The sequence below is a fragment of the Podarcis gaigeae genome, assembly GCF_964106915.1.
Source record: "Podarcis gaigeae genome assembly, chromosome: 8".
Taxonomy (NCBI): Eukaryota; Metazoa; Chordata; class Lepidosauria; order Squamata; family Lacertidae; genus Podarcis; species Podarcis gaigeae.
This window is the reverse complement of record NC_139684.1, coordinates 89,937,406-89,958,167: the sequence shown is the minus strand read 5'-3', so window position 1 is coordinate 89,958,167 and position 20,762 is coordinate 89,937,406. Positions and strand designations below refer to the sequence as shown.

General features: G+C 49.2%; 2 protein-coding genes across 4 annotated transcripts in view; both read right to left on the bottom strand.

Annotated features, from left to right (window-relative positions):
* LOC310851439 (uncharacterized protein) overlaps window positions 1–20,762 on the bottom strand; it is a 77,552-nt gene that overhangs the window by 8,486 nt on the left and 48,304 nt on the right. The window contains exons 2-5 of one of the 3 annotated variants that reach the window (XM_083753860.1): window positions 4,301–4,486; window positions 2,872–3,365; window positions 2,340–2,421; window positions 1,584–1,666 (exon numbers count right to left, since the gene is read on the bottom strand). In XM_083753860.1, the coding sequence (XP_083609986.1) occupies window positions 1,584–1,666; window positions 2,340–2,421; window positions 2,872–3,285 (579 nt within the window). In that variant the 5' untranslated portion in view covers window positions 3,286–3,365; window positions 4,301–4,486. Of the gene's footprint in view, window positions 1–1,583; window positions 1,667–2,339; window positions 2,422–2,871; window positions 3,852–4,300; window positions 4,487–20,762 lie in introns of those variants that run through there. The other 2 variants (XM_083753861.1, XM_083753862.1) reach the window with 2 other exon arrangements.
* LOC310851661 (zinc finger protein 213-like) lies at window positions 6,310–15,219 on the bottom strand. Its single transcript, XM_083754281.1, has 6 exons — window positions 14,579–15,219; window positions 11,311–11,815; window positions 11,037–11,118; window positions 10,688–10,770; window positions 9,442–9,568; window positions 6,310–7,053 (listed from the first exon to the last, which is right to left on the bottom strand). The coding sequence occupies exons 2-6, from the start codon at window positions 11,722–11,724 to the stop codon at window positions 7,022–7,024; spliced, it is 738 nt and encodes a 245-aa protein (XP_083610407.1). The 5' UTR covers window positions 11,725–11,815; window positions 14,579–15,219; the 3' UTR covers window positions 6,310–7,021.

Genomic DNA, 20,762 nt, shown 5'->3' with positions numbered 1-20,762 from the left:
TTTTTATAATGAAATGTTTTTAGAATGTTGCACTATTTTACTGTTGTTAGCCGCCCTGAGCCCGGCTTCGGCTGGGGAGGGCGGGATATAAATAAAATTTATTATTATTAAATTTATTATTAATGGAATCCTTTTATTGTTTATTTTAATGATGAACATAAAGAACCTGGTCTTCTCCAGATCATGGTTTTCCTGTTTGCCACATGGAAGGATCCCTTCTCTCCTCTCCCTGTTTTTGGTTCTGGGGGGTGGGGGGAGAGAGAGACCTCCAGGTGCCCCCCAGCCAACTTCAGGGTCACATGGGGGCATGTGAGGAGAGGGGGGAAAGCCCCATTGTGTGAATGATGACGTGAAGCCTGGCCACTGTTTGGCATAGTGCACAATCTGCTTAGAAGTCTATGTCAGGGAACTGCCATCGGAACAGGGGCAGGAAACAGAGGGGCAGTTGTGTTACAGGGAGCATCCAAAAATCTTGCGAAGCAGTTCCTCCTCCGGTGATGAGGAAAGCCCCACCTCCAGTGGGGAAGAGGTGAAAGGACCAGAGGATGCTGGTGGGAGCCTGAACACCGCTCCTGGCCAAGCCGGCCAGGAGGGAAGCATGCCCCTTCGGTCACCCACCCTGCGCAGAAGTCTAAAGCGCAAAGAGGGAAGGAAAAGGCTGGGTGTAATGAAGCTTTTATGCTGGGGAAGGTCCAGGAAACAAGCACTCCCGGATTCTGCCTGCTATTGAGGCAGACATGAGTTTTGGGGCTCTGCACTGTAAATAGTTTTGCACCTAAATAAAACCTGTAAAAGACAGGTCGGAGTCCTGCCTGGTTACTCGTGAGCAACCACCCGTGCCTTCTGACAGTCTATTTTAGCCTTCAATCTAGAAATAAAACCTCAATAGTTAATAAATAAAATTAGTGACCTTCAGAAGGTGAGGTGGCACTTCCTTGTTCTCAGCACATAAACCTCCCTGAATGGTGTTTCATCATTTGCACCCCGAGCAACTCTGGCTGCCCCAACCCGCTGCCTCACCCACTGTAGGCGGAGTTAACTCTTTATTAGAAGAAGCCTAATGAGCACAGGAAAAATTCTTGTAGGTCTTGCCGCCATGAAAGTGTTTCAGGGGCTGAATGTCCCTGCTTTCCCCCAACTGCCAAACTCCCCTCCTCTCCAGGGCTCTTCCCTTGCAATCTGAGACGGCTCCTCCCACTCTTGGCTCTCTGAGTTGTGGGAGACAAGCAGGGAGGAGAGCTTGTCACAGGAGGGTAGGGAGACTCCCATGCCTCTACAACAACCAGAGCCCTGGATTCCTCTCTGCCTCTCGGTCTCCCGCATCTCACTCCCCTGCTTCCGCTTCTGCCTCTGTGTCTGGACTGCTCTCTGCCACAGACTCCATCTGCTCACTAAGACTTGTTGCTTCTTCAGCTACCGACACCTTCTCCTCCCAGTCCCCTTTTCTCCCTCTAACCTCTCATCATCGTCCCCCCACCCCTCCCCTGGCCCTGAGCCTTCGTTCCTTGGCGGTTCCTCCCACCATTCCTCTGTGTCCCCCAGTCCATGGCATCCTCTCTCCCCACATGGCCCCTTCCTCCTACCTGCTCTGGGTCCACAGGGGCAGCTTCCCCTCCGCCACCAAGAAAAGATGGACAAGCAGGTCTTGCTGGCATCGTTTCGTCTCCTGCGAGAGAAGAAGGTAAGTGGGAAGCCAAGAGCACATGCTTCACTCCGAAGGAAAACTACAGGTGCGCCTTCAAACAAGCAGGAGTTGCCACCTAAATGTGGACGTTTGCACCCATTTCACATACAGTGGTGCCTCGCAAGACGAAATTAATTCGTTCCGCAAGTTTTTTCTTCTTGCAAGTTTTTCGTCTTGTGAAGCACGGTTTCCCATAGGAATGCATTGAAAATCAATCAATGCGTTCCTGTGGAGACCGTCCGGGGACAGAGGGGAAGCGCCGCGCGCCTTTTGAAGCAAGGGGCGGCAGGGAGAAGATCGCTTCTCCCTGTTGCCGCCCCTTGCTTTAAACAGGTCCGGGGACAGAGGGGAAGACGCGCTGCGCTTCCCCGCTATCCCCGGAGCTTGCGGGGCAAGTTTCATTTTGCGAAGCAAGCCCATAGGGAAATGCGTCTTGCGAAGCGGCTAAGAAAACGAAAAACTCCTTTGTCTAGCGAGTTTTTCGTCTTCCGAAGCGTTCGTCTTGCGGGGTACCACTGTACTAGAGTGCAAAAATACACAAACCCTGGGCTCTTGGTCCCCTGTGACCTCCCCCCAAAGATGAGAAGAATTCGCGGATTAGCTTCAAAATCCACAAAATGTGACCAAACAAAGAAAAAAAATCCTTCCTCCTTACCCAGAGGCCTCTCTCTGGAGTCCAAGGGAGTCTTCTCTGCCTCAGAGGAATCAAGATCGATTTCCGCAAGAAGATCCTTCCCCTAAAAGAGCAACAAGGATTCAAGAGAGAGTGGGGAGAAGGATTAGAAAAGAAGCAGCAGAGGCAAACAATTTAGGGCTATCATTCCTCGGATGCTTTCCAAAAAAGGATGGGCAACTTAGTAGAGCATTGGGGGATACTCTCCCTCATTTTTTGAGCCCCTTGGGCAGGGATCAGCAAACCTTTTCAGCAGGGGGCTGGTCCACTGTCCCTCCAAACTTGTGGGGGGCCAGACTATATTTTTTGGGAGGAAATGAACGAATTCCTATGCCCCACAAATAACCCAGAGATGCATTTTAAATAAAAGGACACATTCTACTCATATAAAAACACGCTGATTCCCGGACCATCCATGGGCCGGATTGGAACGGCAATTGGGCCAGATGTGGCCCCCAGGCTTTAGTTTGCTAACACATGCCCTTAGGAGTATCCAGAGGAAAGTCTCTCTCACCTGCTGCTCTGCCTGCTTCCTCTCCTCTGCCTGACTCAGGAGGAAACCTTCGGCCAGAGCCACCGCCTGGGAAGTGGTCTCTGCTCCACATTCCCTCACCCAGATCTCCATCTCCAGGGGAAGGACAGCCAGGAACTGCTCCAATATCACCAGGTCCAGCATCTGAGCTTTCGTGTGCCTTTCTGGCTTCAGCCATTGATGGCAAAGGTGGTAGAACTGGCTGCAAACCTCTCGGGGTCCTTTGGCCTCCTGGTAGCAGAACTGCCTGAGCTGCTGGCTCTGCACCTCTGAGCAAGGGGTGTCCTCCTCACCTGGTTCCTTCTTCACAGAGTATTCCCAGAATCCCCCGCTGCTCCCATGTTGGATGGCATGGCCTCTTCCTGCTTCAGGGCCAGCTGAGTCTTGCTCATCCATCTCTGTTCCCAGGAGATCGGAAGGAGTCCCTAGGTCTTCTGCCAAGTTCTGCCTGTCCTACTGAGAGGTGCCAGAGAATCCTGTAAAGCAAATGCATTCTTCTACTACAAGATTGATAGACAGTCAGGAGAAGAGAAATGTTCCCTGGGCCAGCATGGATGAGTCTGAATCACAGCCCAGACTCGGAGTTCAAGCACCATATTCCCATATTCTGAAGACAGACTTCTGTTTTTTGTTGTGAGGGCAACTCTCTCCCCCTTCAGAAGCATGGCTGCCTCCCACTGGGGGGCCTGGAGCCATCGCTAGCCCTCTGCTCCTCCCTGAATGGGCCTCATCCTCTTCTCAAGCCATCTCTTCCTCCTGTGGCAGGGAGTTCCATGGGTCTAACTGCGCACTGGGAGATGGAAGGACTTTGTTTAGCACAGAGGCCAAGTTTTTATTTCTGCCTCCAGATGTTTCCATCTGGCTGCCACCTGGGCTGATTCTTCAGTCCCATCAGGGTTCCTTTGCAGGCCCTTTTCTTCCTGACTCAGTGACCCCTCCCCAAAGGAGCAAGCGGCCTCTTGAATGTGAAGGAAGAAGAAGGAGAAGGAGAGGAGGAGGAGGAGTTTGGATTTGATATCCCGCTTTATCACTCCCCTTCAGGAGTCTCAAAGCGGCTAACATTCTCCTTTCCCTTCCTCCCCCACAACAAACTGAGAGACCTCAGAGAAGTGTGACTGGCCCAAGGTCACGCAGCAGCTGCATGTGGAGGAGCGGAGACGCGAACCCGGTTCCCCAGATTACGAGTCCACCGCTCTTAACCACTACACCCCACTGGCTCTTGCAGACCTCGTGTTACTTGCAGCCTCCCTGGCTTTGCAGAGAGGAAGGGGGACAGAACCTCTTAGCCCTGGCTTGGGGATCCCCTTGCAGGAGCTGAGCAGAGTCCCCACGGATCCCCCCCTGCAGCCCTGGGACACCTCGCCCCACTTCTCCCCACTGCACCCGAGGGCAGAAAAGAGAGGAAACTCACCAGATGCCAGAAGGGGCTCCCTAGACAGCTCTTGCAGAGGAAATAAAAGTCACCCCCTTGCAAGGAGGAACCTTGGGAGGTGGGAGGGGCTTTTGCTCGTCCCCCCCCTTATTTCCTGTCCTCTCTAGGAATGCATCTCAGTTCCTTTTAACTCTTGCAAGGTGGAGCAAACCAAGCTCGCATTCTCTCTCTCTCTCTGGAATCACATGCATTGCATACATCCAGGCGGGTCTTTTTTGGGGCACCCTCCCGGCTGGCCTCTCGAAAAGCGGAGCCCCAGCGAGCAGCAGGAGGAGGTAGCCGGGGGGGGGGGGGCGGTGCAAGGGCACCTGGCTGGCAGCGGCTCCCCAGACGACTCCGCCACCCCCAAGGCAGGGCTGGGGACTCCCTCTGCCCTGAGCACACGCAGAGCGCGCCTGCCCCGGACAGGAGGGAGCCCGGCCAGGGATGCCCGCCGGCCCTGCGAGCCTCGCAGCAGCAGCAGCAGCCGCCTCAGGCGCGCGTGCCCGGCAAGACGGTCCTGCGCTGGGGAGCTCCAGAGAGCCTGGATCGGGGCCGAGCTTCGCGCGCTCCCCCGCGGCACCGCATCCTCTGGGAAACTACCCTAGAGGGTCTTCTCGGGGGACCCCCTGGACCTGCTTCTGAGCTCTTCCTTCCCTTGGAAACAGAAGCAGGAGGAGCACGAAAGGCCCGGGGGGAGGAGGGGCTCTGCAAGGTGTAAACTGCACCTTGAAAGGATTGGGACCCTCAAGCAAGAAATAAGGCAATGCGACCTTTACTCGGAGGTCGAGGGAGGCTCTTCACCCCCCACCCCATTTCATTCAGCCTTCCTCTCTTATGCTTCCTTCCCAATGAAGCTTTTTGCTACTTTCCAAAAAAACAAAGTAACTCTTCTTGTGACTTGTAGAACCTCTAGATAAATTTGTGTATAACCTTTTGTATCCCTATGTAGAAACTTTATTTCTCTGGTATCCTTTGGGTGTCGCTATGTAACCTTGCTTCTCCCAATTTACAATCAGCGACGGAAATGAGAATGGGAACTTTGTACCTGGGATGCAACATTTTATTGAAGAAATGCAGCAAGATGCTATTCCCTTTCTAAACCCCTTCCTGCCCTTAGCTCTTCCTTTCTTTCTCTCCTTCCGTCTGTCTTTGAAGGCGCTAGAAGGGACAGATCCGCTTCCTCCCACGAAGAAATAAGTTCCCATCCCATCTCCAGCCCTATTGTTATTCTAAGAAATTGATGGCCATGTCACTAAAGATAATTTTCCACGGGATCTCTGTGGGTTGGGGAAATGAATTGACTTGCAACACTTCCCTCCTTCTTGCACCCCATGCCATTGCAGGTCCCCTAATCTTGCAAAATGAGGGATCCGTGGCATTTAGGACCCCCCACAATCCTAGGGGTGTAAGAAATCCAGACTTGCCTTGCATAGGGCTTCCTCTCCCTGCTCCTCTTGCTGCTTGTATAGGGAACCTGGTTGCAACAGAATAAAGGACCATTGTATAAGTGCCTTTGCTTCGCTTCTGACTATTGAGGAGCCTGGTAAGGTCTCGCGAACCACCAACACATTTTAACAACAATTTCAACCCTTCACATCAATTGTTGCTTTGAATATGCTTCTCTCTCTGTGTGTGTGTCTGTATGTACACACTTGTGCAAGGAGTAGAGTGTTTGCTTAACTGCTCAACTTCGTAAATGAAGAAGAGGAGTACCCTGAAGCAAACAAACTTGTCCTCTCTTGCTCCCAACACCCTTTGGCGCACGATGGACCAAGAACTCTGCTTCCTCATGGAGACAATTCTTTCCCCTTGGCCCATTGTGAATGATCAAAGGAGGACAGCAGAAAGGGAATCCTTGACTTAGGCTTCTCACAGAGGAAAGAAAAATAAAAAGTATGTGAATTGCTCGTGTGATCAGAATTTGTTTCCATATCACCTGTCCATTACCTAGGCAAGGGAACACCTGAAACAAGCTCAGAACCAAGAGAATGAGAGCAATCTCAACGTCTTGCAGGGATCCAGTTTATTCAAATAGAACAGCCTTCCTAACCAGTTGTTCAATAGAACGGATAGTTCGAAAAGGCTGCCAGGAGGCATATTAGAAGAAAGCTTATATACACAGCACACAAAGACTCATAAAATGCCACAACGCTCTTCCACTTGAATCAAGAAAGGTCACAGGTCATGGGACGTGTGGCTCAATGTGAATATTGACTCCTCTGAAAATACCTTGGGGTGTCCCAGAGTGCCCAGGTCATTTGGGTCTCCTATGTCTCACTTTGACACCATGCCCATGGCAACCAGGACTTCCATGGGACTGTTGACATTCCTATCCGCTATCTTACTTTCCTGTTCCCAAAACATGTCAAAGACCTTTGAGGAGAGATGTGAGTTCTCACACGGATGCTAGCGCAACACAGACCTCTTTCCCAAAACATCATCTGCCCTTCTAGGGTTTGATAAGGATGGAAGCTGTAGGAAATGTACACATCACAGCTTTACACAGAGCAGGAGGGTGGCATGAAGATTACAAAATGCAGGCATACAAAAATCAAGCCCAATGCATTCTATCAAAAAGGCTAAATGCAGTTCATACTAGGACACTTCAAACAGAATCAAAATCTATAATATTCAATCAATTATCAAATTTTTTACACCAAGTCCTTCATAGGAAAGCTCAGCAGGTATAGCAACCTCATCAGTGTCGCCCAATCACTCTTATCCCTCTCCCAAGTCATGACGTGAAGAAGCTATTGAAGGAATGAATAAATCATAATTTGGGTCAGCCACCGGCCATAGCAACCAAACAATATGATATACAAAAAATAAAAATAAAAAGTCAGTTATATAACATATTTTTAAGGGTTTTGAGTAAATAATCAAACGGTGGATCTTATTCTAATTGCCCCAGCTAAAAACCTTGCAACCTTGGCTCATCTTGATCTGCCAAGAGAAAGGGCATTGTGAAGAAGGTATTAAACACCTTGGCGAAGGACTTGCAAGTGACAGTTCTGGGTACGTAGTAGGAATTACTATGGGGCACCAGATGTGGCAAAGAACCCGGCTGCAATCCTCTCCTCATATAAACTAAAGTCTCCTAAAATTAAATCTGTATACAGCCACTACTATAGATTGTCCCCAATGTGAGTTCATTGATGGGAAGCGAGACGGGCCCTGTGGCTGAAGCTCCTTCCACACTCCAAGCACTGAAATCGTTTCCCCCCACTGTGAATTCTCTGATGGATTGTGAGTTTGGCCTTTGCAATGAATCTCTTTCCACATTCCAAGCAATGATAGGGTTTGTCTCCTGCATGAATTCTTTGATGGACAGTGAGCTGGCTTCTCTCAATGAAGCTCTTTCCACATTCTGAGCACTGATAGGGTTTATCCCCTGATGAATTCTGTGATGGGTTGTGAGACTGGTGCGCCGGGTGAATTTCTTTCCACATTCCAAGCATTGATATGGCTTCTCCCCCGAATGAATTCTCTGATGGTCAGTGAGCGTGCGTCTATCAGTGAAGCTCTTTCCACATTCCAAGCACTGATAGGGTTTCTCCCCTGTATGAATTCTGTGATGGACAGTGAGCTGGCGTCTGTCAATGAAGCCTTTTCCACATTCTGAGCACTGATAACGTCTCTCCCCTGTATGAATTCTGTGATGGGTTGTGAGATTAGCTCTCTGAGTGAATTTCTTTCCACATTCCAAGCACTGATAGGGTTTCTCCCCTGTATGAATTCTGTAATGGACCGTGAGCTGGCGTCTGTCAATGAATGTCTTGCCACATTCCAAGCACTGATAGGGTTTCTCCCCTGTATGAATTCTGTGATGGACAGTGAGCTGGCGTCTGTCAATTAATCTCTTTCCACATTCTAAGCACTGATAGCGTTTCTCCCCTGTATGAATTCTCTGATGGGTTGTGAGATGGGCACTCTGAGTGAATCTTTTCCCACATTCTGAGCACTGATATGGCTTCTCCCCTGTATGAATTCTCTGATGGACACTGAGAAGGCCTTTGTGAATGAAGCTCTTTCCACATTCCAAACACTGATGGCGTTTATTCTCAAGGGGATTTCTTTGATTTGAAGTGGAATGGGGGCTCTGGCTGAAGCTCTCTCCGTACTCTGAATATGGATATGACATCCCCACTGTTTGGCTTTTGTCGTGGTCTCCCTCATTCTCCTTCTCCAATTCATCATCACCTGCAACTGAGTGACAAACAGATTAGACCTCAGGAAGCAATGGAGCCCCAAATTATGGAGCAGTGCTAATTAATGCTTGTGACAGGGAAAGAACTGAAGGGAGTTAGATGTGAGGTCTTCCTCCAGGGTTCACTGCCTGAGGTTCAAAAAGCCTGCTTATTTTCTGGGACGGATTTTGTTTGGCCCAATCATGGGATCTGAGCCATCTCCAATGTCACTCGTCTCTTTAGTCAGCCAAGGACAGAAAGAAGAAGAACAGAAATAAAACATCTGACAGAAGCCACTTCAACTTCCTGAATCACTTTGAAGATACATTTAAGAAGGCCTGGGCAGTTTAGAGGAGCCTGAAAAAAATATGGATGAGGGGGTTTTATCTGCCCTGGAGTAACTTCATCTGAGCAATTTCCCCCCTGCTCAGCACCTTGCACCTCTGGTGGCCCTGCCCCTATGAGGGGATGAGAGGAGTCTGAGGGGGAAGGAGGGCGGTCACCTCCTCCTCCTGTGCATCTGGCCAGATGTTTCCCAGCCCTGCTGGACCCTTGGCTGCTCTCCTGAGGCCCTTCCTCTGCTTCTGCCCTCGTAAAGGGGCCCTCCTTTTGCTCTTAAAGGGCTGGCCTGTCTGCAGCCCCCACAGACTCCCATCAGGGCCCCTTTACGGGGGCAGAAGCAGAGGAAGGGCCTCAGGAAATCATCATCATCTTATTATTTATATGCCAGTCATCTGGCTGAGTTTCATGCTTTGAAAAGGCAGAACTGGAGGAAGAATATTCACAGGGAAAAAAATCAATAGCCATCCCTCCAAGGTTTGCTGTGGGAGTGTTAACATCCCAGGTGCTGCGGGTGGCGCTGTTGAGCCCCATCAAAATATCAGAGCTTCATCACATAGAGAGATGTCTTGCATTACAAAACAGATAGGATGATCCAATAGGGAGCCTTACCGAGAGAGTCCAAGATCCCACGATTCTCCTCCATGACTTCCTTATGGAGAGCTCTCTGGTCAGGATCCAGCAATGCCCACTCCTCGTCTGTGAAATGGACAGCCACATCTTCAAAGCACACTGGACCCTAACAGAAAAAGGTTGTCCTCTTAGACAATATCAAGGTCAAGAGTTACACTTTCATCTCCTGCCTCTTAATTGATGTTATGTTTTAATGGGATTCTTTATCTGCACATTTCATTATGGATACATTCCCGTTTGCCACATGGAAGGACCCTCTATGCTGTTCTTGCCGGGTGGGGAGGACCCTCCTGATGCCCTATAGACAACTTCAAAGTGCGCAGGGGGGCAACGACAGGAGGATGAGAGGGGGAAAGCCCCATTGTGCGACTGATGGGGTCCTCCCCCTTCAGGCCTCTCCCAAGGCAATCTGAGGCTGCTCCTCCAGCTTCAATGCTGTCCAGGGTTGTAAAGACTGCAGAGAGAATAATTGGGTGCACTCTTCCCACCTTAGATCAAATCTACGCTTCCAGGTGCCATAAGAAAGCTGCAGAGATAGCGCAGGATAGTGCACACCCCGGAAATGATCTCTTTCAGTTTCTGCCTTCTGGAAGAAGGTACAGGGTTATAAAGACTAGAACTAGCTGTCTGAGAAACAGTTTCTACCCAAATGCGATTTTGGTTTTAAACGCAGTGTAAGGAGTCTCTATGGGAGTATATTGTATTTAAAAATGGGGTACCAGAGTTTTTAGGGGGCTAACCAGGCTGGGATAGCTGGGATAGCAGGCTTGTTGGCTTTTGAATGTCTGATGTAGATTTTTTCAATTTCATTGTTCTGTAGGGGACAATGACAATAAAGATTATTGTATTCATTGATCTCTGGGTTGTGGAGTACCAGCAGGGAGGAGAGCTTGTCGCAAGAGGACTAGGAGACCCTTAATCTTCTTCACCAGCTGGATTCCTCTCTGCCTCTCGGTCTCCCGCATCTCACTCCCCTGCCTCCGCTTCTGCCTCTGTGTCTGGACTGCTCTCTGCCACAGACTCCATCTGCTCACTAAGACTTGTTGCTTCTTCAGCTACCGACACCTTCTCCTCCCAGTCCCCTTTTCTCCCTCTAACCTCTCATCATCGTCCCCCCACCCCTCCCCTGGCCCTGAGCCTTTGTTCCTTGGCGGTTCCTCCCACCATTCCTCTGTGTCCCCCAGTCCATGGCATCCTCTCTCCCCACATGGCCCCTTCCTCCTACCTGCTCTGGGTCCACAGGGGCAGCTTCCCCTCCGCCACCAAGAAAAGATGGACAAGCAGGTCTTGCTGGCCTCCTTCCGTCTCCTGCGAGAGAAGAAGGTAAGTGGGAAGCCAAGAGTGCATGCTTCACTCCGAAGGAAAACTACAGGTGCGCCTTCAAACAAGCAGGAGTTGCCACCTAAATGTGGACGTTTGTACCCATTTCACATACTAGTTGTGCAAAAGCACATCTCCCGTTCTCTGGGCTCTGGGTCCCCTGTGAATTCTCCAATAAGATGAAAAGAAATCACAGATTAGTTTCAGAATCCACAAGTTGTGAGCAGACGGAGAAAGAACTCCTTCCTCCTTACCCAGAGGCCTCTCTCTGGAGTCCAAGGGAGTCTTCTCTGCCTCAGAGGAATCCGGACCCATTTCTGCTAACGGATCCTTCCCCTGAAAGAGCAACAAGGATTCAAAAAAAGTAGATTAGAAATGGAATGGCTTAGGACACAAATAATTTAGGGCTGTCCGATATCATTCCTTGGATGCTTTCCAAAAAAGGAGGGGCCATTAGGAAATGATTTGGGAATACTCTCCCTCCTCTTTGGAGCCCCTGGGGAATATCCAGAGGAAAGTCTCTCTCACCTGCTGCTCTGCCTGCTTCCTCCCCTCTGCCTGACTCAGGAGGAAACCTTCGGCCAGGGCCACCGCCTGGGAAGTGGTCTCCGCTCCGCATTCCCTCACCCAGTTCTCCAACTCCAGAGGAAGGACAGCCAGGAACTGCTCCAAGATCACCAGGTCCAACATCTGAGCTTTCGTGTGCCTTTCTGGCTTCAGCCATTGATGGCAAAGGTGGTAGAGTTGGCTGCAAACCTCTCGGGGTCCTTTGGCCTCCTGGTAGCAGAACTGCCTGAGCTGCTGGCTCTGCACAGCTGAGCAAGGGGTGTCCTCCTCACCCAGAATCTTTTGCATGGAGTTTTCCCAGAATCCCCCACTGCTCCCCGTTTCCAGGGCGTGGCCTCTTCCTGCTTCAGGGCCAGCTGAGTCTTGCTCATCCATCTGGGCTCTCTGGAAGTCTCCAGGAGATCGGAAGAAGTCCCTAGGTCTTCTGCCAAGTTCTGCCTGTCCTAATGAGAGGTTTTGGCAAAGCCTAAAAAGCAAATACATTTGATACACAGTAAGGAGGAGAAGAACAGGTGGCAAGAATGCACAGAGGAATTATACCAGAAAGAAATGGATGTCTTGTATACCCCAGGTAGTGTGGTTGCTGACCTTGAGCCAGACATTCTGGAGAGTGAAGTCAAATGGGCCTTAGAAAGCACTGCTAATAACAAGGCCAGTGGAAGTGATGGTATTCCAGCTGAACTATTTAAAATTTTAAAAGATGATGCTGTCAAGGCATCATTGCTATGCCAGCAAATTTGGAAAACTCTGCAGTGGTCAGAGGATTGGAGAAGATCAGTCTACATCCCAATCCCAAAGAAGGGCAGTGCCAAGGAATGTTCCAACTACCGCACAATTGCACTCATTTCACACGCTAGCAAGGTTATGCTTAAAATTCTACAAGGCAGGCTCAAGCAGTATGTGGACCGAGAACTCCCAGAAGTGCAAGCTGGATTTAGAAGGGGCAGAGGAACCAGAGACCAAATTGCAAACATGCGCTGGATTATGGAGAAAGCTAGAGAGTTCCAGAAAGACATCTACTTCTGCTTCATTGACTATGCAAAAGCCTTTGACTGTGTTGACCACAGCAAACTATGGCAAGTTCTTAAAGAAATGGGAGTGCCTGATCACCTCATCTGTCTCCTGAGAAATCTCTATGTGGGACAAGAAGCTACAGTTAGAACTGGATATGGAACAACTGATTGGTTCAAAATTAGGAAAGGAGTACTGCAAGGCTGTATATTGTCTCCCTGCTTATTTAACTTATATGCAGAATTCATCATGCAAAAGGCTGGGCTGGATGAAGCCCAAACCGGAAGTAAGATTGCCGGAAGAAATATCAACAACCTCAGATATGCAGATGACACAACCTTGATGGCAGAAAGTGAGGAGGAATTAAAGAACCTTTTAATGAGGGTGAAAGAGGAGAGCGCAAAATATGGTCTGAAGCTCAACATCAAAAAAACGAAGATCATGGCCACTGGGCCCATCACCTCCTGGCAAATAGAAGGGGAAGAAATGGAGGCAGTGAGAGATTTTACTTTCTTGGGCTCCATGATCACTGCAGATGGTGACAGCAGCCACGAAATTAAAAGACGCCTGCTTCTTGGGAGAAGGGCAATGACAGGCCTAGACAGCATCTTGAGAAGTAGAGACATCACCTTGCCAACAAAGGTTCGTATAGTTCAAGCTATGGTTTTCCCAGTAGTGATGTATGGAAGTGAGAGCTGGACCATCAAGAAGGCTGATCGCCGAAGAATTGATGCTTTTGAATTCTGGTGCTGGAGGAGACTCTTGAGAGTCCCATGGACTGCAAGAAGATCAAACCTCTCCATTCTGAAGGAAATCAGCCCTGAGTGCTCCCTGGAAGGACAGATCCTGAAGCTGAGGCTCCAAGACTTTGGCCACCTCATGAGAAGAGAAGACTCCCTGGAAAAGACCCTGATGTTGGGAAAGATGGAGGACACAAGGAGAAGGGGACGGCAGAGGACCAGATGGTGGGACAGTGTTCTCGAAACTACCAGCATGAGTTTGACCAAACTGCGGGAGGCAATGGAAGACAGGAGTGCCTGACGTGCTCTGGTCCAGGGGATCATGAAGAGGCAGACACCACTAAACGACTAAACAACAAAGGGGGAGAAAAGGGTTCCCTGGGCAAGCATGGAGAAGTATTTGCAGGAATCACAGCCCAGACTCAGAGTTTATTTTTTAAAAGAGGAAGAATGAAGTCAGAATTGACAAGTGAGTCATTTGTACCAAGTGTAGTTTGGACTCAAGGCAAGAGTGGGGGTCCCTCCCTCCCTCCCTCCCTCCCTCCTTCCCTCCCCCCCCCCAAATGCCAGGGCACATTTCTTTCCAGTGCCTGTCTCCTTTCCCAGAACTCGGAATCTCCCCTGTTCCCAAGACAGACTACTGGGGTGGGGTCCCTTTTTCCTTTGTTCTGAGGGCCAGATCCTGACCTGACCAAAGGACAGCTCTCGAAAGCAAGAAAAGTAGGGCTGCCCTTCATTCTGTGATTGTACGTGGCTTAAAGTTCTTTTCAGTATTGTGTTTTAATGTTGTAATCTGCCTTGGGACCCGAGGGTGAAAATGGGATGGGGATGATGATGATGGTGAAGGTGTTACATAGCTTAACCCCCCCCCCAGCCCCACTTGCTTGGAGGTTCTTTGGCATCCAGCATGGTCCCTCAGGTGGCCTCGGGGACTGGCAGTGCCCCCTGGAAGCTCCAGCCTTTGGCACAGAGAGGAGGGGGCCATGGGGCTTCCTGCTCTGGATCCCATGAGGTGGTTGCAAGTCCTCTGTGTGGAACTGCCCTGGAAGACGGCTCCGAAACTGGCCCCTAATGGATGGGCTCCCTCTTTTGATTTGTGCTGTATTTATCCCACCTTTTTCTCCAATCCATGGGTCTGCCCCTCCTCATTGAATCCCCACAAATATCCCTGGGAACACATTTATGTCATTTAAATATTGATCCAGAGCAGAACTCTCGCATATAGTTAGCAGAGTAAAAAGTCAAACACATTGCAGGATTCCCAAAAAATAGATCAGAGGCAATTACATATTTCATCCAGCAGAGCTTTACTGCTAGCCAAGGCAAACGAGCATAATGGTCACAAATGCAACACATCCAGGAGTGGCACTGTCCAGTTGCAGCAGACTTAATTTTAACTCCTCCCCCCCCGGCCCCCTCCCTGGCTGCCCTGGGACTTGCCCCCTTCTCCCCCTGCGCCCTATGGGGAAGGGACTTACAAGATCCCAAAGGTGCCACCGACGCAGCTCTTGCAGAGGAGACGAAAACCTCCCCCTGGAAGAGAGGAAAGGGGCGGGCGGGAGGGGATTTCCTCGGGAGGACCTCGTTCTCCCCCCTTATTTCCTGTCCTCTCTAGGAATCCAGCTCAGTTCCTTTTAACCCTTGGCGAGCCGCGCTCCCCCTCCCTCTGCAAAGCAGGAGCCCCGGGCATCGCAGCCTCCAGGGGGGCCTTATTTTGACAGCCCTCTGGGCTGGATTCTCAGCTGTTCCCTCCCTTGGAAAGGGAAGCAGGAGCAACAGGGTTAAAGAAAATAATCGGGTTTACGGGCCTTACATCGCTCCCCCCCCCCCCAGTTATCTAGGGGCAGCAAAAGAAGGAGACTCCAGCCAAGCTGAAGAAGGAAAATAGCGGTCAGCAGACCTGATCTTTGTTTGTTGCAAGGAAGGTTCAAAGCTGACAAAGAGGAAGAACCCCCAGCAAGGGGTGAAAGGGATTTTCCCACAATGCATCCCTCCCACCATCCCCAAAGCTCATGACCTCTTGGATCCTGTTCAAAGCTTGAAGCATGGGTACCCCCAACAAAAATTTAAAAATTTGGCTATGTAATTTGGAACTGATGTGATTTGGAATTAATGTGATTTGATGGGCCTGTTAATAAAAATTATTTTTTAAAAAAAAAAACAAAACGTCATGTCCTCGTCACAAAAGAGGAGTGGTTGTCATGCAGAAAGGAGAAAGTGTCGGCCCCCCCGCCAGTCATTCCAGCTCCCCCCACCTTGGAAGGAGCTGCTTCCCCAAAGAGCAAGAACGGGATTCACACCTCCCCCCAGTCGCGAGGCCTTCCTGCGCTTCTCCTCTGGAAGGATCCGGATTTCTGCCTGGGGTCTGGGCTGCCTCCTGGGGCGAAGCTGGATTCCCCCTAAGGGGGGGGGGGGCAAGCGCCTTCTGCTTGAGGGAGGGAGGGAGGGAGGGAGGGGAGCCCGGATTCCTGTTTCTGTCTTGAATCTGCAGAGGAAACATTGTATCCGCTGTTGCTACATTTTGTAGCGCGCTTCTTCCCTCTTTCTGCTCTCCACTCCTTGCGCTCAAGGCGTCGCGCAAAAGAGCCGAGCTCTCCTGGCGGATCGCGCTGCTTCCTGACTTCGGATTGGCTGCCTGTCACCTTTGGACGATGCCCATTGGTCAGCGATGGTTCTTTGAGAAATCCTGATGTTTCCTTGAGGGCTTTCGGGACTCCATTGAAGGGTTCACAAGCCTCTTCGCTGTAGAAGGGGGAGGGGGGTTTCTATGGGTGGGCGCCACTCAGGCTCATCATCTTGTGTGGGTGAATGGGATTTGGGGGTGTTTGGATGGCCTCTTAGTCCCCGGCTCTACCAACAGCTCGAGGGGTGAAAGGCTCGGAGGGGTCGCCTGAGGTCCCCCGCCACCACCACAACAAGGCTGCTTTGTTGTCCTGCAAGGAGCCAGGAGTGTCTCTGCAAGGCCGTCCTCCGGGTGGTCCTTCTCCTCCTTTATTTCAACCCCTCACTTGTGAGGCCCCTCCCAATCCCCCACCCTCAGGACTAGAAAATGGAAGGGTGTTAAACAAAACTGAGTGAAGCCAAGGATGATGACGGGGATTGAAAATTCTGCAATTCACAATTTCTCCTCTAAAGGAGATAAGACGTTATTGTTCAATTCCATGGTGATTTTAAAAAAATGCATAATATTAACACTGAAAAACTTTTGCAATAACTGAACTTTGTAAACCTTTTGTGGAATAAGCATTAATTTTTAGGAAAATGAAGTTGTAATGTTATTCTTAAAAAAGCACCTTGAGTTTACAAATTATATTGCCTGGGAAGTGTAAATAATATGACCATGATTACCTGACAGTGTGGCACTTTTAGAATCTACTTTATGTTGTCATTAAAAAGTCAGTTTTAAAATGCATATTAAGAAGTAAACTACAACCATCAAATACAGTAAGGCTAAAATGTTTTCCCCCTAGCCTTCCTCATAGCAAAATCATCCAAAACTTCATCAAAATTTGTTTGTCTAAGTTTGTCACTTTCAATGTACAGAATGCTCAGTGTGGACAACCTCTCTTGAGACATTGTGGCTTAATTCATTTTTAATTCTTTTGAGTCTTGAAAAACTCCTCTCTCCTGAGCAGTTAGTGACCATAAGGCAAAGAAATAGCCACAAAACTACTTCCACATTAGGAAAGGCCATCTGAATTTTTTCCTTGTATATAATTTGATAAAGGTCTGTATGAGACAGAGAGGGCTCTGCTGTAAGCCTATGGCTTTGTGTCACTTACAGGTGAAAGTGCAAAAGTTCATCAATACGTTTCAGGTCAATATCTTCTGGGTATGTTTCCATCAACAGTTCAACACCTTGCTTAATTTCTTGCTTTGATGCTTCAAATTAGCAAGAATGGCAAACAATTGTACAATATCACTGTACGCAGTACTTCTTCTTTTTAAATTGGCTTCAAGTGCATCTAATATAGGAATAAAGGATTTTATTCTAAACCTACCGTATCTCTTGGAAGATAGTGCATCTAAGGCATCAGGTGCACTTCTGCCATTTCTTTGCCGTTCCCTCACTCTTTGTCTCCTTGTTTTGTAGTGGACAAAACAAGGAGACAAAGTATTTGTATTTGGCAAGGTGGCTTTTGCTTGTTTCTCAAGCCCATCAAAATCATCTCTAATTTTCCTTTAAAAATCCAGAAGTGAACTGTACAAACCTGCACAAGAGAAACAGCGACAGTAAGAAAGATTCTTAATGTGACAACAAAGTTAGTTAAACTTTCTTGCAGCTTCCACTTATACACCCAGTGAAGCAAATCTAAAGCTGACCAGTTTGCAACCTGCTCATCAGGATTGACCTCCTTATACAAGATAATGTGGTGCCGAAGTCGAGTTATTTCGGTGAGCTAAAATTCTTAAAAAAGAAAAAAAAAAAGAAAATCACTTTCTTGTGTGCTGCACTTTTAGCACCCCTTCATTGTATAACCATTTCTTTACTCTTAACATAATGTTTATTCACCTTCATGCCTATTGCCTTACTCTTTCAGCAAAATAAATAAATAAATAAATTAAAGGTTGCTAGACCCACTGGCTTACATCAACTTATGTTGAGCTGGAGCAGCTACATATGGATCAAAATCTGTCTCGTCACTGTTGAACCAACCAAACTTCAATCTATCTGGTCAGCTCAACATGCAGAATGACCAGCGTGCCCCCTTGCAATGCAGAGAGACCAACGTGCCCCCCTTTCAAGGCAGAGAGACCAATGTGCCCCCCTTTCAATGCAGAGAGACCAGCGTGCCCCCCTTTCAAGGCAGAGAGACTTACCTGCAGCGGCAGCTTCTACTCAGTTCCCTGCGTCTCCTCGAGTCCTCCCGCCTCCTGCTCGGCAGCTCAGCCAATTGCATGCATTCACCTTTCGGCCAATGAGGAAGTGGATCCCACTTCCTGATTGGCTAGGAGGAGGATCCGTGTGACAATAGTGAATTTTTTGCGAAATCTGTGACAGCGCTGAGAGAGAGTGAGTGAGCCAGGTAGGGGCAGAGAGCTGCGAGTGTGAGCGCCCCCCCCCAGATGTTGCGCCTGGTGCGGCCGGTCCTCCCTGCACCCCCCACGCTACGCCACTGTGTGAGGATACTCAACAGCCCAGCTTGTCAGGACAAAAGTCCTTGCAGGTCTCTGCGGTTAGCAGAAGGAAGTTCCAGCCAAATACAGGAGCAAAACAGCAGTCTATAGACCACAATCTTTATTCTGTGTCCAAGGCAGCTGTTTACCAGCTCCACGTGGTACACAGGCTGAGACCCTCCCTTCCCACAGACTGCCTCGCCAGAGTGGTGCATTATCTAATTATCTGTCGCTTGGGCTACTGCAATGCGCTCTATGTGGGGCTACCTTTGAAGGCCACCCGGAAACTACAACAAATCCAGAATGCGGCAGCTAGACTGGGGACTGGGAGCGGCCTCTTGAAAGACCTACATTGGCTCTCAGTACGTTTCCAAACACAATTCAAAGTGTTGGTGTTGACCTTTAAAGCCCTAAATGGCCTCAGTCCAGTAGGTCTGAAGGAGCGTCTCCACCCCTATCATTCAGCCCGGACACTGAGGTCCAGCGCCAAGGGCCTTCTGGTGGTTCCCTCCCTGTGAGAAGTGAGGTTACAGGCAGAGGGCCTTCTCAGTAGTGGTGCCCGCCCTGTGGAATGCCCTCCCATCAGATGTCAAAGAGAACAACAACTACCAGACTTTTAGAAGACATCTGAAGGCAGCCCTATTTAGGGGAGCTTTTAATGTTTGATGCATTGCTGTATTTTAATATTTTGTTGGAAGCTGCCCAGAGTGGCTGGGGAAGCCCAGCCAGATGGGTGGGGTATAAATAATAAATTGTTGTTGTTGCACAACAGGTCTCCACACAGAGTAAGAGTCCCAAACATGGGTTAAAAGCTCTGTGAAGACCTTCCCTCCCTACCCAGAATACATTTCCAGAACCATAATTTATACATTGCTGATACATCACCCAAGTTCATCAACTTGCCCCAGTTAGCAGATCAAGTTCCTAACACCTTAAGTACTCGCCAATTAAATAACAATAAAAATACGGTACCTTGAGGTGTCCCAGAGTGCCCAGGTCATTTGGGTCTCCTATGTCTCACTTTGACACCATGCCCATGGCAACCAGGACTTCCATGGGACTCGACATTTCTATCTCCTATCTTACTTCCCTGGTACCCAAACATGTCAAAGACCTCTGAAGTGAGGTGTGAGTTCTCACCCGGATGCTATCTCAACACAGATCTCTCTCCCAAAACATCATCTGCCCTTCTAGGATCTGATAAGGATGGAAGCGGTAGGCAACTTACACACAACAACTTTACAGGAGAGTGGAATGAGGGTTACAAAATGCAGGCATACAAAAATCAAGCCTAATGCATTCTATCAGAAAGGCTGAATGCAATTAATACTAGGACACTTCGTACAAAATCAAAATTAATATCTAATATTCAATGAACTATCACATTTTTTACACCAAGTCCTTCCTAGGAAAGTTCAGCATGGACAGCAACCTCATCATTGTTGCCCAATCTCTCTTATCCCTCTCCCCAGGCATGACATGAAGAAGGAATTCAACACCTTGGTGAAGGACTTGCAAGTCACAGCTCTGGGTACGTAGTAGGAATTACTATGGGGCACCAGATGTGGCAAAGAACCCAGCTGCAATCCTCACCTCATATGAACTAAAGTCTCCTAAAATTAAATCTGTATACAGCCACGACTATAGATTGCCCCCAATGTGAGTTCTTTGATGGGAAGCGAGACGGGCCCTGTGACCAGAGGTGTAGGAAGGTCAGGTGGTACCTGGTGCAGATTTTTTTGTCACCCCCCCATCCATTGCCCAGGGCAGTCTACCTCCACGCCTGCCCCCTTCCTAGCCCTCCCTTTGCCCCTGACTGTAAGACCCATTGGATGCAGTATGACTTACTTCTGAGTAAACATATAGGATGGCGACTGCAAGCTGACCCAAGGGATGCGTTCCTGTAGATCACCCACATCAAGTAAAATTGATGTCTAAGGAACTTACTCCCGAGTAAGGAGTCAATCTTGAAAGCGGCCCAGATGCCATCCCCAAATCACACACACACACACCCCGCATTTCCCACAAAATTCAGAAATTGAGGGCTTTCGTTGAATTGGGTTGGGCCAATTCTGGACCTGAGAGGGTGCAGCGCTAAGCGTGCTTACTCGGAAGTAAGCCCTATTCAGCTCAGCTAGCAAGAATCCTGGCAGTGGGATCCTGGGCATGTTTCCTCCCTCACTGAGCAGCGCAGGGGTTACTCCCTAGCAAGGCTGCTTGCAGCCACATCCCATGCACATTGATCCACCAGTGAAGCCCCATTCAGTGCTATGGGATTTCTTCCCCAGCCATGATGCTTACTTAGGATTGCAGCTTTGGGGTCCTCCCAGCGCCCTTTCCTGCCCGCCCCCTTCATTCCTAGTACACATCCATCCCTCGCATATTCTGTGCCAGCCCCCTTGGACTATTTTCTTTTGATCAGCTGTCAAAGGAAGAGCGGGGGAGGGGTCTTCCTAAGACAGTCCCTTCCAACCACTCCCAGCTCTTAGAGAAAACATGGCTCAGGAAACAATGGTGGGTTGGCGGGGGAGGGGGGAGAAATAG

What these genes read in the sequence shown, in the direction of transcription:
- LOC310851661 (XM_083754281.1), bottom strand. Translation starts at nt 11,724, where the DNA reads ATGGATGAGCAAGACTCAGCTGGCCCTGAAGCAGGAAGAGGCCACGCC. An exon ending in GGAAGCAGGCAGAGCAGCAG is followed by an intron (nt 11,119 to 11,310) that starts GTGAGAGAGACT and finishes TTGCTCTTTCAG; the next exon opens with GGGAAGGATCCGTTAGCAGA. An exon ending in TGGGATCTTGGACTCTCTCG is followed by an intron (nt 7,054 to 9,441) that starts GTAAGGCTCCCT and finishes TTCCTTCAATAG; the next exon opens with CTTCTTCACGTCATGACTTG.